Source organism: Chanodichthys erythropterus, chromosome 19, assembly GCF_024489055.1.
Source record: "Chanodichthys erythropterus isolate Z2021 chromosome 19, ASM2448905v1, whole genome shotgun sequence".
Taxonomy (NCBI): Eukaryota; Metazoa; Chordata; class Actinopteri; order Cypriniformes; family Xenocyprididae; genus Chanodichthys; species Chanodichthys erythropterus.
Window position 1 is genome coordinate 279,617 of NC_090239.1, and position 16,101 is coordinate 295,717.

The 16,101-nt window shown below is 39.1% G+C and overlaps 1 protein-coding gene across 8 annotated transcripts in view; it reads left to right on the top strand.

Annotated features, from left to right (window-relative positions):
- The first annotated feature begins 2,000 nt into the window (after positions 1–2,000).
- LOC137007459 (calcium-activated potassium channel subunit alpha-1a-like) overlaps positions 2,001–16,101 on the top strand; it is a 93,032-nt gene continuing 78,931 nt past the window's right edge. For all 8 annotated transcript variants that reach the window (XR_010892621.1, XM_067368934.1, XM_067368936.1 and 5 more), the window contains exon 1: positions 2,001–2,685. Coding sequence is in view for 7 of the 8 variants with exons in the window: in XM_067368934.1 (XP_067225035.1) it covers positions 2,392–2,685 (294 nt within the window). In the remaining variant the exon portion in view is untranslated. The remainder of the gene's footprint in view (positions 2,686–16,101) is intronic.

A 16,101-nucleotide genomic window follows, 5' to 3' on the forward strand; every position in this document is an offset into this window, starting at 1 on the left:
ATGTTTTCAGTTTCTGGTGAAAACCTGGAACTTTAAGGGAAGTAAAATTCTATACATTTCTACAGTCCCTGGTGTTTTTATGGCACTTGTGTCCCACAGGTCATGATGCAGTTCCTGTGAGTCGCCGCCAGATGGCGCCATATCCTACTTCACGTCATGTAATGAGGATTATATAAACTTCAAACATCAGGTGAAATATTATTTCTGGATGACGAAAGCATCATATGGCAGTGGGAAGATTATTTGTTATCAAGTTAAAGGAAAAATAGCAATATGAATGACTTTAACAATTAAAAACAACATTATTGACAAATTAATATTTGTAGAAATTGCAGCTTTTTCTTTTTTTTTTTAATAAAACCTTGTAGTAAATTAAACTTGTCAACGCTCTTAATTTTAAATATTGCCATATTTCAATATAAAGAAAGAAAAAGTTTGGTTATATATAAACGTCAGTTTCGCTCAACACAAATGTTTATTTTTCGAACTGTTACGAAGACATTTTAACCCTTGTGCGGTCTTCGCTTGGGAAGTTCACTCAGAGTGTTCGGGGTCTCCAGACAACAAACTGTAATTTTGTAGCAAAATAATATATATATTTTTTTTAAACAAATGTAATTTTACTCTGTTTATTAAAGTAAATGTTTTTACTCCACATTTATGCAGTTTTTGGAGGATTTATCATATATTTTAAGTTTATATAAATATTTTGTTGAGTAGGTTTTTATACAAAAACAGCTTTTTATGTAAAATTCACTTTATAAAAGACCCATATTTGTAACTTTGATTCATGGGGATCACATGGATAATTTGACATGGTTTAGTGTGAGATTTTTGTCCATCTTTTGGAAAATGCAGTTTTAAAAAATTTCATATTTCATATCTAAATATTATGAAATCACAATTACGACAATAAAAGCCAAAAAAAAAAAATGGATGAATTTTGTCCATTTTCTAAGTGGGCTCTCATCATAAAGTAACAATATTGAAAAACTGACTTTTTTATTATAAAAAATACTAAACTTTGACAAAAAGTAATTTTAATTGTCATAATTGTGATTTGATAATATCTGAATCAGCTGAAAATACTTGTGTAAAGATGTCTTTCAGTCAGTCAAACAGCAAATAGTGGAGCTCTGCAGCATCTGCTGGATAAAGTGATCATTTTTTACTTTTAAAACTGCATTTTCCAAAAGATGGGCAAAAATCTCACACTAAACCATGTCAAATTATCCATGTGATCCCCATGAATGAAAGTTACAAATGTGGGTCTTTATAAAGTGAATTTGACATAAAAAGCTGTTTTTGTATAAAAACCAATTTAGAAAAATATTATTTAACGTATTTATATAAATTTAAAAGATATGATAAATCATCCAAAAACTGCAAAAATGTGGAGTAAAAACATTAATAAACAGAGTAAAATTACATTTGTTTTTAAAAAAACAATTATTTTGTTACAAAATTACAAAGACCCTGAGTGTGACTATTTTCTACACTAACATAAAAACAAGATATCACTCCAATTATTTTTTTTTTTATTTGTAGATCTAGAAAGTGTAACAACTGTACAAAGTTTCATGTCATTTGGACAAAGAACATTTTTTTCAGTTTTAGCAAACGTCGTTTGGGGTCTAAAAAGACCCTATAAGCACAATGTTTTGTGATTATATTTTGTTGTGCAAGTCAATAACAAATTGATTTAACGACAGTATATTTTTCTCGATACACGTCATATAACGCTGTTACCATGGTTACTTCCTCGGGCTTGGCGCGTGCCAGTTTAACCTGAAATCGTACTTTTTATGGATACTGAAGCGTTTTAAATATTTTATCATATTTAATCGCTCCCTCACATAATTCACCCACTGAAAATAGATGATGTGCTTCTGGAGACGGCAGATGTCTGTACAATGGGAGCGACTGATGGATTATTCGCGGGGTTTGGAGACGTTCTGACGGGCATCAGACTGACTGACTCCGCCCTCCGGTACCTGTAAATCTGCCCTGAAGAGATCGGATCTGAACGCAACACGTTACCGAGTGAGAGCGAGGTGATTAGACACGGTCTGTCCGTCAGAGAGCGCGCGGGGAGATCAGCGCCGGACTGACGGGGCAACGGCGGTCACGCAGGCTTTAAATCGTGGGAATGTTCTTCATCAAGATAAATATACACAGTTCGACCTCGTTTAAAGACGAATAGGAGATTACGTGCGTTTTGAGGACGACTTCTCCACCGCGCGTCACTGAGAACCGGAGAGCGGCGAGAGCGGAGAGCGCGGCGGGAGGAGGGTGCGCGCACACGGGGACACACACGCGGGCTGTCCGCCCTGCCAAACATGGCTGATCGTCAGGTGTGGGGCGCTGCCGGGATCTCCAGAAAGACGCTCGATGCTCCCCACTGAAGAAGGTGAAGATGACGACGGTGATGAGAAGCAGCTCTCCACAATAATGATCAATTTCATCGAGAATTCAAAAGCGGGTCCGTCCTCGGTTCGGAAGATGGATGTGATCATCCCCTACACCTCTGACGTGCCCTGTGACCCCGTGAACGGCCAGAGGATGTGGTGGGCTTTCCTCGCCTCCTCCATGGTCACTTTCTTCGGGGGTCTCTTCATCATCCTGCTGTGGAGAACTCTCAAGTACCTGTGGACGGTGTGCTGCCACTGCAAGGGTAAAAAGAAGGTAAATCACACCTGTTTTTATGTCAGAAGTTTGGGCGCCCATCACAGATGCTCGCAGGGTCTGAAAGCTGCATTTGCAGACAAAAAATGGTGGTTCTTCCCCTACCCCCTTCTTTATTTTAACCCCATCCACTGGGTTAGTTAAACTTATTGGGTCACTAGGTTGGGTTATCTTTAAATTTTTTGGGATATGATTTAGTCACAGATTAACTCAGCAGTTGGGTTAAATACCGTTCCCGCCTCGATGGTTTAAAATTTAACGGTCCAGTGACAGTTAACGGTCATCAGTTACTGCACGCGCGCGCGCGCACACACATACAAACACACAAAATATTATTATTGAAAATATCCTTAAAGTGTTAAAAATCACCTCATATAAAGCTGGTCAATGAATGTCCAGAGAGTTAATTTAGCTTCATCATATTTGTGCTGCTTCAGAATTTACATCACTTTACGATTATTCTAAACTTGAGTGTATGTGTCCAAAACTTTGATAATGTATGAAAGTTTTCACTGATCTCAGCTTTTGAAACACGCTGTTAAAATATAAACCATGAATGCACTGGAAGTCGCTTCGGATTGAAGTTTCTGCTAACTGTGTGAATGTAAATTTGTAGTTTTGCTCAGCTCTATAATATTTATTATTTTAGATGTCTCATTTTGAGAGTGTTTGAGTAAATCATGATAATTTTGTGCTTCGGGCTTTTACTAAAGTCATCATTGTTTAAAAAATGTGGGAACAGGAAATTTCATTATGACAAACTTTGAACCTTGGCTTGTCTGAAAGTTGAGGTCTGTGGTTCTAGTTGTTGTAAGTGATTTCAGTTCCCCACATTCATTTGCTAAGGTGTTCTGAGAGGTTGCTTTGCCAATAATAGCCTTTATGGTTTGTGTTTAAAGTCATTGTTCCTGGGAAAGTGGTTTCTTGTCTACCAACAGCTGTAAGAGATCAAATCAACATGAGACACTGTTTATAGCCCAGTTTTTACATCCATAATGGATATCTGTAAGAGTTAGTAAATAATGCAGGGCAGCAGTTGATTGTATCTATAGTTGATTGAATAGTGAAAAGTGTCTGTATGTGACGTAAAAATAAAAATAATAGTCCTCAATGGTACCGACTAAAAAAACTAATTTCAGAGGTGGGGAAAGACAAACTTCTGTTTCTTTGGAATAACATGCACCGTTTAATCATTCACAGTAAGACCAGGAATGAGTTAAAGGGTTAATTCACCCAAACATTAACTATTAATTACTCACCCTCATGTCCTTCTAAAGCCGTAAGACTTTCATTCATCTTCGGAGCACAAATGAAGATCTTCCACTGTCCTTCCACTGACAGCTACGCAACTACCACTTTGGCGCTTCAAAAAGTTCATAAAAAGATCGTTAAACTAATCCTTATGAATCGAGCGGCTTAGTCCAAATTTTCTGAAGAGACTCGATCGCTTTATATGATGAACAGATTTAATTTAGGCTTTCATTTACATATTCATCAACTCACACATGGTAAACGGAAGTTCACGCATGATTGATTGCATGATGTGTGAGAACCAATGAGGTTCGTTCTGGTGTTACGCATCATGTTTGAGCTTCTGCATGAACCAATGAGGTTCATTCTGGTGTAACGCAGCACATTTGAGCTTCAGCAAGAACCAATGAGGTTCGTTCTTGTGTTACGTAGTACGTTTGAGCTTCAGCAAGAACCAATGAGGTTCGTTCTCGTGTTACGCAGCACGTTTGAGCTTCTGCAAGAACCAATAAGGTTCATTCTCGTGTTACGCAGCACGTTTGAGCTTCAGCAAGAACCAATGAGGTTCATTCTTGTGTTACGCAGCACGTTTGAGTTTCTGCAAGAACCAATAAGGTTCATTCTCGTGTTACGCAGCACGTTTGAGCTTCAGCAAGAACCAATGAAGTTCATTCTCGTGTTACGCAGCACGTTTGAGCTTCAGCAAGAACCAATGAGGTTCATTCTCGTGTTACGCAGCACGTTTGAGCTTCAACGAGAACCAATGAGGTTCATTCTGGTGTTACGCAGCACGTTTGAGCTTCAGCAAGAACCAATGAGGTTCATTCTGGTGTTACACAGCACGTTTGAGCTTCAGCAAGAACCAATGAGGTTCATTCTGGTGTTACGCAGCACGTTTGAGCTTCAGCAAGAACCAATGAGGTTCATTCTCGTGTTACGCAGCACGTTTGAGCTTCAGCAAGAACCAATGAGGTTCATTCTTGTGTTACGCAGCACGTTTGAGTTTCTGCAAGAACCAATAAGGTTCATTCTCGTGTTACGCAGCACGTTTGAGCTTCAGCAAGAACCAATGAGGTTCATTCTCGTGTTACGCAGCACGTTTGAGCTTCAGCAAGAACCAATAAGGTTCATTCTCGTGTTACGCAGCACGTTTGAGCTTCAGCAAGAACCAATAAGGTTTGTTCTCGTGTTACGCAGCACGTTTGAGCTTAAGCAAGAACCAATGAGGTTCGTTCTGGTGTTACGCATCATGTTTGAGCTTCAGCAAGAACCAATGTGGTTCATTCTCGTATTACGCAGCACGTTTGAGCTTCAGCAAGAACCAATAAGGTTCATTCTGGTGTTACGCAGCACGTTTGAGCTTAAGCAAGAACCAATGAGGTTCGTTCTCGTGTTACGCAGCACGTTTGAGCTTCAGCAAGAACCAATAAGGTTTGTTCTCGTGTTACGCAGCACGTTTGAGCTTAAGCAAGAACCAATGAGGTTCGTTCTGGTGTTACGCATCATGTTTGAGCTTCAGCAAGAACCAATGTGGTTCATTCTCGTATTACGCAGCACGTTTGAGCTTCAGCAAGAACCAATAAGGTTTGTTCTCGTGTTACGCAGCACGTTTGAGCTTAAGCAAGAACCAATGAGGTTCGTTCTGGTGTTACGCATCATGTTTGAGCTTCAGCAAGAACCAATGAGGTTCGTTCTCATGTTACGCAGCACGTTTGAGCTTCAGCAAGAACCAATGAAGTTCGTTCTGGTGTTACACAGCACGTTTGAGCTTCAGCAAGAACCAATAAGGTTCATTCTCGTGTTACGCAGCACGTTTGAGCTTCAGCAAGAACCAATGAGGTTCATTCTGGTGTTACGCATCATGTTTGAGCTTCAGCAAGAACCAATGAGGTTCGTTCTCATGTTACGCAGCAAGTTTGAGCTTCAGCAAGAACCAATGAAGTTCGTTCTGGTGTTACACAGCACGTTTGAGCTTCAGCAAGAACCAATGAAGTTCGTTCTGGTGTTGCGCAGCACGTTTGAGCTTCAGCAAGAACCAATGAAGTTCGTTCTGGTGTTGCGCAGCACGTTTGAGCTTCAGCAAGAACCAATGAAGTTCGTTCTGGTGTTGCGCAGCACGTTTGAGCTTCAGCAAGAACCAATGAAGTTCGTTCTGGTGTTGCGCAGCACGTTTGAGCTTCAGCAAGAACCAATGAAGTTCGTTCTGGTGTTACACAGCACGTTTGAGCTTCAGCAAGAACCAATGAAGTTCATTCTCGTGTTACGCAGCACGTTTGAGCTTCAGCAAGAACCAATGAGGTTCATTCTCGTGTTACGCAGCACGTTTGAGTTTCTGCAAGAACCAATGAGGTTCATTCTGGTGTTACGCAGCACGTTTGAGCTTCAGCAAGAACCAATGAGGTTCATTCTGGTGTTACACAGCACGTTTGAGCTTCAGCAAGAACCAATGAAGTTCGTTCTGGTGTTGCGCAGCACGTTTGAGCTTCAGCAAGAACCAATGAAGTTCGTTCTGGTGTTGCGCAGCACGTTTGAGCTTCAGCAAGAACCAATGAAGTTCGTTCTGGTGTTGCGCAGCACGTTTGAGCTTCAGCAAGAACCAATGAAGTTCGTTCTGGTGTTGCGCAGCACGTTTGAGCTTCAGCAAGAACCAATGAAGTTCGTTCTGGTGTTACACAGCACGTTTGAGCTTCAGCAAGAACCAATGAAGTTCATTCTCGTGTTACGCAGCACGTTTGAGCTTCAGCAAGAACCAATGAGGTTCATTCTGGTGTTACACAGCACGTTTGAGCTTCAGCAAGAACCAATAAGGTTCATTCTCGTGTTACGCAGCACGTTTGAGCTTCAGCAAGAACCAATGAAGTTCGTTCTGGTGTTATGCAGCACGTTTGAGCTTCAGCAAGAACCAATAAGGTTCATTCTGGTGTTACGCAGCACGTTTGAGCTTCGTCAAGAACCAATGAGGTTCATTCTGGTGTTATGCAGCACGTTTGAGCTTCAGCAAGAACCAATGAGGTTCATTCTGGTGTTACGCAGCACGTTTGAGCTTCGTCAAGAACCAATGAGGTTCATTCCCGTGTTACGCATCATGTTTGAGCTTCAGCAAGAACCAATGAGGTTCATTCTGGTGTTACGCAGCACGTTTGAGCTTCAGCAAGAACCAATGAGGTTCATTCCCGTGTTACGCATCATGTTTGAGCTTCAGCAAGAACCAATGAGGTTCATTCTGGTGTTACGCAGCACGTTTGAGCTTCAGCAAGAACCAATGAGGTTCATTCCCGTGTTACGCATCATGTTTGAGCTTCAGCAAGAACCAATGAGGTTCATTCTGGTGTTATGCAGCACGTTTGAGCTTCAGCAAGAACCAATGAGGTTCATTCTGGTGTTACGCAGCACGTTTGAGCTTCAGCAAGAACCAATGAGGTTCATTCCCGTGTTACGCATCATGTTTGAGCTTCAGCAAGAACCAATGAGGTTCATTCTCATGTTACGCAGCACGTGAAGCAAGTTCGGTTGCACTTCTGTTTATATTCACTGTTCAATGTTCATTGATTTATGCAAGTAAAAGCCTAAATTAAATCTGTTCATCATATAATCGAGTCTCTTCAGAAAATTTGGACTAAGCCGCTCGATTCATATGGATTAGTTTAACAATCTCTTAATGAACTTTTTGAAGCATCAAAGTGGTAGTTGCATAGCTGTCAATGGAGGGACAGAAAACTCTCAGATTTCATCAAAAAGATCTTCATTTGTGTTCCGAAGATAAATGAAAGTCTTACGGCTTTAGAATGACATGAGGGTGAGTAATTAATGACAGAATTTCAGTTTCTGGGTGAACTAACCCTTTCATGTAGGAAAAAGGGTCTATTTTGATTTCCTGTTGATACTAGAAACAGTTTGAGGAACTGTGTTCACACATTCACACGCTGCGATTTTATTATTTTGACAATATTCTTGTTTTGTTTGTTCCTCTGTATAAACAATTATTGAAGACTTATGAGTGATTTTTAAGCAATCTATTTGAGTATAGCCTGCCGTGCGTGTAATTATGCGTTTACACCTGTAGCTGCATGAATGCTGGAACACAGAGAGAGAAGAGAGCCGTCTGTTCAGTTCCCAGAGACGTACGAGAGCTTTGCTTGCGTCTTTCCCCATGTTTGACATGGAGCCAGTGGTCAGGAATAGGTTGAGTTTTCACTGCCATTGTGTAGTCTGCCCACACACACACACACACACACACACACACGCCACAGCTGTTGCTTTCATTACAGGCCTGTCAAACATGGTTGTATTCATTCTGCAAGACATTTCAGGAAGCCTTTTTCTCCTGTTCCACTGAAACACGACTCTGATCGAACCGGCTGATTGAAACCAACATGAAATCAATATTTATTCACTCGGCTTTTTTTCTTAATACATGTTTCTTGTCTTGTTGTGAATGATTCTTCTGTGACAAGTCAAAACCAGACACTGGTTAGATGTTGCTTACCAAAAATGATGTCTTTGTAGAAATCTGAATCTGATCTATTCGTACATATCTATATATATATATCCTTTACTGAACACATTGAATAAATCCCTCGATGTGGAACAAAAAACTCACTTTGCCTCAGCAGACTTTGCCATAACTTCATATCTTTTCAGAACACAAAAGAAGATGTTGCTTTTCAATGGGGTCCAAAACAACATTGACATTGAAAATACCTTCTGTTATGTTCCACAGAAGAAAGTCATGCAGGGCCAGTAAATGATGACAGAATGTCATTTTGTTTTGGGTGAACTATCCTCTCACTACTTGTTGAAACATGTTTTTGTTTCACAGTGATTTACATCTGGCCGATCCAGTGAACGTAGTGTTAATTTAACCTCTCTATCAGTCCATCTCCTCTCACTTTCTCTGTTTTCATACATGCATCTTCCTCATTCAAACTGCCATGTCACTCTCCTATAGTGTGCGTGAATCAGATGCTTGTTGCTAAGCAACAGGCGGCATATTCATTATTGAGCTGGGAAATATCCCCTTATGTAATTGTGCTTTTCCAGAGACCACACACACACACACACACACACACACACGCTCACCTGTCAGAGTGTGTTTCTTCACCACAAACACATTTACATGCAGAATCTACAGGCGTCACACACACAATCTGAGCCAGAAATAGAAATCCACCGTCTGATCTGCTTCACATGGGTTTGATTATGTTGATATTCTGATGTTCGGCGGGATTCTGGTGTTTACTAATTAGTTTTGCTCGCACATAATTGAAGCATTGATATGCATGATAAATCAGGGGGTTTCAAAGTGCGGCTGCGAGGGAAAAGTCTAAAGAATAATAATAAATAAATAAGTTAGAGTAAAATAAAAATAAATACTATGTATAAATAAATACAACATTTGGTTTATATAAATAAAAAAATATTAAAGTTAAATAAATAAATAGAAAAAATATATCTAACTACAAATTTTTGATTTATATTAATAATTGTTCAGTGTATAAATTGAGTGTTTGTACGCGGGTCAGGGAGAGAGACACATTTATTTAAAAGCTGAACTTATTTTTACTTGAGCTGTGTTTTCAGAGCGTCACGAGCGCAGTGGTCCATCTACTGTGTGTTGACACTGAAAAACACTGGAAAAGTAGCGCAGTGGAATGGAAAAACAGCTTCTGTGTGAACAGCATCATAACTAATAAAGATCCTCACAAGTGACCGATTTGAACACTCTATAGGCAGCAGCCTGCTGTGTTATACTGATAGTGCACAAGAGTTTATGTATAAATATAAAGTCTGTCTATTAGTAGTCTAATTTTTGTCATGTTGTTTTCGGTTAATCATTTAACTGATCTTGTTGCAGTGCATTCTGGGATTGTGTTCTCCATCAAAGATACCTTAATAGGTTATTGTGTCTGATTGTTTGAGTTTATAGAGTGTCATGTGTGTGTGTGTGTGTGTGTGTGTGTGTGTGTGTGTGATGAGGTTTATGTGCAGTCAGATAAACACGCAGATAAGATCAGTGTGTGTGTGTGTGTGTGTGTGTGTGTGTGTTCTCTCAGACTGGACAAACAAAGGCCGTCTGTCCACACACACACATTAACCATGTCCCAGAGTTCAGTGTTTGAGATTAATTTTAGTCCATTATTTTAAACACTTGCTGTGTCCCAATTCACACACTATCTGTCCTAAAGAGTATTCGAAATTAGAATAAATATGTCTCAAATTGTAGAATGTTGAAATGAGTATTCCAAAGATTGGTCTACTTTTTCCGGTTAGAATCCGAAGTGCAGATCCACAAACACTCTAACAGCTAATATTGCCCACAAGCCATTGCGCTTTGGACAAAGATTCGATTAGACGAAGCGACGAAGAGATATTAAATGTTATCTACGGTATATTTAATCTAAAAATGCATTGTGAACTTTTTAACGATGCGTTTGTTCATTAACTTTTAAATGCATCATTATACCAAGCTGAGGAGAGTTCTCCACACGACTGGCAGATCAACGTGCGACTACATTTCTCTCTGAAATTAAATTTAATTGAGTGTGGAGGATTTTAACGATGACAGGTTGCGCGTAACTAAGCGACAGAGCGTCCGTTAAAGATGCAGTTATGATGAAGTAGCTTCCATACTCTTCTTCTGCACACTCAAAAGTATGTACTTTCTTCTAGGGTATAGTATAAGTATTTGAATTGAGACGCAGCAACTCTTATTCCACATCCTGTCCACTGCTGTCCTCCAAACAGTGTATATAAAGCCTAAAGGCTAGTGATCTATGCTATCTCACAAGAGCGTTAAAATACAAACATCACATACTAAACCTAAAACAACTGATTGCTTACTATTTTAAAGCAGAAATTAAAACGATTAAATTAAAAACGATAATAAACTATCATGTGCCTTTCCCGCAGCAGCTCATCTCTGTCCTCCAAATGCGTTTTTGTCCATAGAAATTGTTTATTAACTACAGTAAAGTGACGTGACTGGCTGATGGTGTCTAATTAGACCAATCTACATTTTTATGTAACTGACTTAAAAAAGTTATGAACAGTCTGAAAGAAAACAGTGTGATGACTAACATGTAAGACTAGTCTTAGCAGTTTATGCAAGTCGCCCCAGAAACGTAGTTCGTCTCGTCACAGTGAGGAAACGAGGAGGAAGCAGGATACACGGTTATTCCTGAACTGCAGAAAAGCTCATGATTACAGTAAAATGTGACGTCTGTCAAAGCTTGAGGTTTGTGTGTGTGTGTGTGTGTGTGTGTGTGTGGAGCAGAAACATGAGAGTGCTTTATATTAAAAAGCATTTACTGTTACTTTACAGGACAAAGCGCAGTAGAATAGCAGCGCAATAATTCTGACGAAAATACACAATTTGCTAAAATATTTTTTGTTAGAAATTATAGTATTAGTTCACTTTCAGATGAAAATTATCCCAAGCTTTACTCACCTTCAAGCCATCCTAGGTGAATATGACTTTATTCTTTCTGATGAACACTGAGAAATATTAATATTAATAAATATCCTGATGAATGCGAGCGTTATAATAGCAGTGAACGGGATCAGTGAGTATGAGCTGAAGAAAGTGTCTCCATCCATCATAAACATACTCCACACGGCTCCAGGGGTTAATAAAGACCTTCTGAAGTGAAAAAATATCCATATTTAAACAAGTTATGAAGTAAAATATCTAGCTTCCGCCAGACCGCCTTACAAAGGAAGTGTAAACTGGCTTGGTGTCCGTAAGTTGAACAGGGAAGGTGATGGACGTAGCGTAAGCTTTGTGAACTGTTTCTTCGTAAGATGGATGTGGATGGAGACACTTTATTCAGCTTATATTCATTGATCACGCTCACTGCCATTATAACGCTCGAATGCGTCTGGATATTTATTATTATTTTTCCAATTGTGTTCATCAGAAAGAATAAAGTCATATTCACCTAGAATGGCATGAGGGCGAGTAAAGCTTTTCATTTCAAAGTGAACTAATCCTTTAAGTGTAGGTTTAAAGGGTTACTTCACCCAAAAATGAAAATAATGTCATTAATTACTCACCCTCATGTCGTTCCACACCTTCATTCATCATCAGAACACAAATTAAGATATTTTTGATGAAATCTGATGGCTCAGTGAGGCCTGAGCAATGACATTTCCTCTCTCAAGATCCATTAATGTACTAAAAACATATTTAAATCAGGTCATGTGAGTACAGTGGTTCAATATTAATATTATAAAGCCACCAGAATATTTTTGGTGCACCAAAAACACAAAATAACGACTTATATAGTGATGGCCGATTTCAAAACACTGCTTCAGGAAGCTTCGGAGCGTTATGAATCTTTTGTGTTGAATCATAACGCTCTGAAGCTTCCTGAAGCAGTGTTTTGAAATCGGCCATTATTTTCATTTTTGGCTGAACTAACCCTTTAAATTCTAAATGTGATTTTATAAGAGCGGTAACAGTAAAGGCACTATTGTTGTTGATATATCACATTAATGTAATATAATAACTATCTAATATAATATTCATATAATATCTATCATTCTATCTATTGTTCTGTCTGTCTCTGTTTTTCAGGTTTTTGTTGGTGTGTGTGTGTGTGTGTGTGTGTTTTTAATGTGTGTGTGTTTAGCGTGTGAGTGCGCATGTGTGTTTTAGCGTGTTATTGTTTTAGGGAGGATGGGGTCTGTCTGCACATTGTCTGGCATGTGGATAAAAGCTCTCTCTCTCTCTTTCTCACACACACACACACACACACACACACACACAATCTCTCTCTCTCCCCAATCACATAAACAGTCTCATTAGTGGAACACCATTAAGAAGGAGGTCAACGCCAAATCTACTTTCACAATCCCTCCCCTCCCTTCCGCCACTCTCTCTCTCTCTCTCTCCCTCTCTCCCTCTCTCTCTCTCTCTCTCCCTCTCTCTCTCTCTCTCTCCCTCTCTCTCTCTTTCTGTTTCTCTGTTTTTTCCCCTGAATGAAAGCACTGCGTCTGACAGTCGGTTGTGACACATCTGCGTCTATATTTATCATATAAACAGTGGTTGTAAGACTTGTTTTGTTGTCGTAATGACGGCGTGAACAGAATGAAGCGAGCGCATCAGACGTGAGCACTAACGGCCGTGATCGATCGGGGGTTGACGGTCATTGATTAGATTAAAGCGGGCGGAGGGAATCCTATCAATGTTTTGATGCGCACCAGATTTAAAGCAATTATTTTTATTGAAATAAAAGAACGTGCGCAAAATGTAGTTGGGGTCTAAAGGCCTGCCTTAAGAACATTCATTAATTATAATTCATTCATGTAAATTGTTCTAATACAGTAATTTGTATTATATATTTGCTTTTTCATTTAATTTAGTTTATTAATTTTTCATCTCATCCCAAAGTATGAGATAATAAAAACCAAATTTTAAAAATATATATATTCTCAGTTGTCATATGTTTTGTTTGAACTTAATGTGTTTGTTACTTGGAAACCCCCCCCTTTTTTAGTTGTGCTTAATTGTTGTTATTGCAGAAACACTGCATGCTGATTGGCTGAAAGATGTTGTAGGATTAAGTTAGACAGACAGCATTCCCACACGAAACGGTCACCGGTGAGTCGGAGCGGCTGAAACCGGGACACATTTACATGTTTTTGTGAATTGTTGGGCCACCGGGCCACACCTCGTGAAACTGGGGCGTGTGTTGTGAGTGTTCGTGTGCGTCTGCGGATGTTTTGCCGCTGGATATGTGAGATTATGCTGATCAGAGACTTTTCAGGAACGAGGTGCAGCTCTGATAATGAACGTCAGGCACTTCCTCTATCAGTTAATTAACTAAATGGCCCAAACTCCTGCTGTGAGCTCTGAGTTATGCTTTATTATTCAGACTGATGGATATGGATTCAGGCCGGCCAAGAGCTGAGATGGTGGAAACCATTCCAGAGTATTTTAACTTCAGAAGTCTTCAGCCATTAAACTGAGCCCTGTCGGAATAACTGCTGTTCATAAACGACTCTGTCGCAGCGGCGATGTTTCCGGCCAGGCTGATGAATGATACGAATTCACTTTTAATGTGGATGAATGTGACTTTGCCAAATGAAAAGTTTCCTTGCCTAATTTAGCCTCTCCAGATGGAACATCCTCGAATTTTGAGGATCGTATGATTGAACGAGAGTTTCTAATTTGAGCATTTAATTACAGTATAGAGAGGAATACAGATGTGTGTGTGTGTAGTTGTGTAAAGGCTGTTGTCTAGTTTAGAAAGAAAAGACACAAGAAATTACTTGCAATTAAAATAACTAGTTCTGTAATTGTAGGGAGTCCAAAGAGCAATCAGGAGTCAAGAGCCCAGAGACTCACTGAGTCTGTTATTAAAGTGTGTGTGTGTGTGTGTATATGGAGGAACAGAAAGCTCACAGATTGCATCAAAATGATCTGAATTTGTGTTCTGAAGATGAACGAAGGTCTTATGGGTGTGGGTGGGTTATTAATGACAGAAATTTCATTTTTGGGTGAACTAACCCTTTAACTTGTTATCATCATCTTTCCACCCATGCTATTTGGGACAAAAACGTCATGTTTGTCTCCAATCAATTGTATGAAATGTAAGATGACCTGTAGGTTGGGGGGGGGGGGGGGGGGGGGGGGGTGTTAAATGTGTTAATAATTTTAATGTGTTATTTTCCCCCGCAACTAATTAAATTAACACCATTTTTTAAAAAAAATATATGTATTTATGTTTATTCAATATAATATTATGCAATATGATTTATGTAAATAGAAGTGGTAAAGTAGTTTGTTTTAAAGGGGCTCCTTTCACAAGATGTAATATCAGTCTCTGGTGTCTCCAGAATGTGTGTGTGAAGTTTCAGCTCAAAATCCCCCACTGATCATTTATTATAAAATTTGCTTGTCAAATTTGCCCCTATTTGGGTGTGAGCAAAAACACACCGTGTGTGTGTGTCCCTTTAAATGCAAATGAGCTGCTGCTCCCGCCCCCTTTCCAGAAGAGGGCGGAGCTTTAACAGCTCAACAACAACAAAGCTGGAGAATCTCACGCAGCCAAAATGAGGATTGAGCGGCTCGTTTTTCACATGTTTGCAGAGTAAGGTTTAGAAAAGTGACTGAGTTTTCATGTTTTCTGGTAGATGCACTGGGGACGCGATTATAGCACTTAAACACGGAAAAAGTCAGATTTTGATGATATGCAAATATATCACAAATAGTAAGACTAAAATTTATGTAAATAATGCTTTAAAATAGCCACATAATCAAATTTGTTTAATTATTCACTTTTCATAACATCTCAAGTACGTTCTAAGAACTCTTTTAGTAAATTTGTATTTATTTAAATCCATTTAATTAATTTTACTTTGTTTTATATATTTTTTATCTTGTGCCAAATCTTTTTTTTTATTTAAAGGGTTAGTTCACCCAAAAATTAAATTTCTGTCATTAATTACTCTCCCTCATGTCGTTCCACACCCGTAAGACCTTCGTTCATCTTCAGAACACAAATTAAGATATTTTTTTATTTTATTTTTATCCCCAATAGAAAGCAACATAATCAACACTTTCAAGGTCCAGAAAGGTACTAAAGACATTGTTAAAACAGTCATGTGACTGCAGTGGTTCAACCTTCATGTTATGAAGAGACGAGAATACTTTTGTGCGCAAAAACAAAACAAAAATAACGACTTTATTCAACAATCTCCTCTCTTCTGTGCCAGTCGGCGTTCTGTTGAACAGGGAAGCTGCGCTGTCTGTACGACGTAAACAGTGAAGGAGACTGACCGAGAAGAGAAGGTGCATTAAAATAAATTGCATTTTTGCATTTTTATTATTTTTTTTTTTTAGTAAATAAATATTGTGATTGGAGCCACAACAAATCGCTCACAATTATGGAAAACGAGTTGTTGTTAAACAGTGTTTTAGTGGCATTATTGGAGCTTTATCCTCATGTTGTCTTTGGATTGAATGGACGAGGACGGGTATATTCATATGAACCCTGATGTTATGACCTGTTATTTTTTAACAAGCGTGTAATCTAGATGTAAAAGCAGCTTGGATGTCCTTCTTTTTTGACTGTTTTGTTATGTTGACGGATGAAACTGGCATAACTTGCGTAAGTCCCGTTGGGGAGAAGATTTATAGGCTTAATTTTTGCGGGAGGAGTT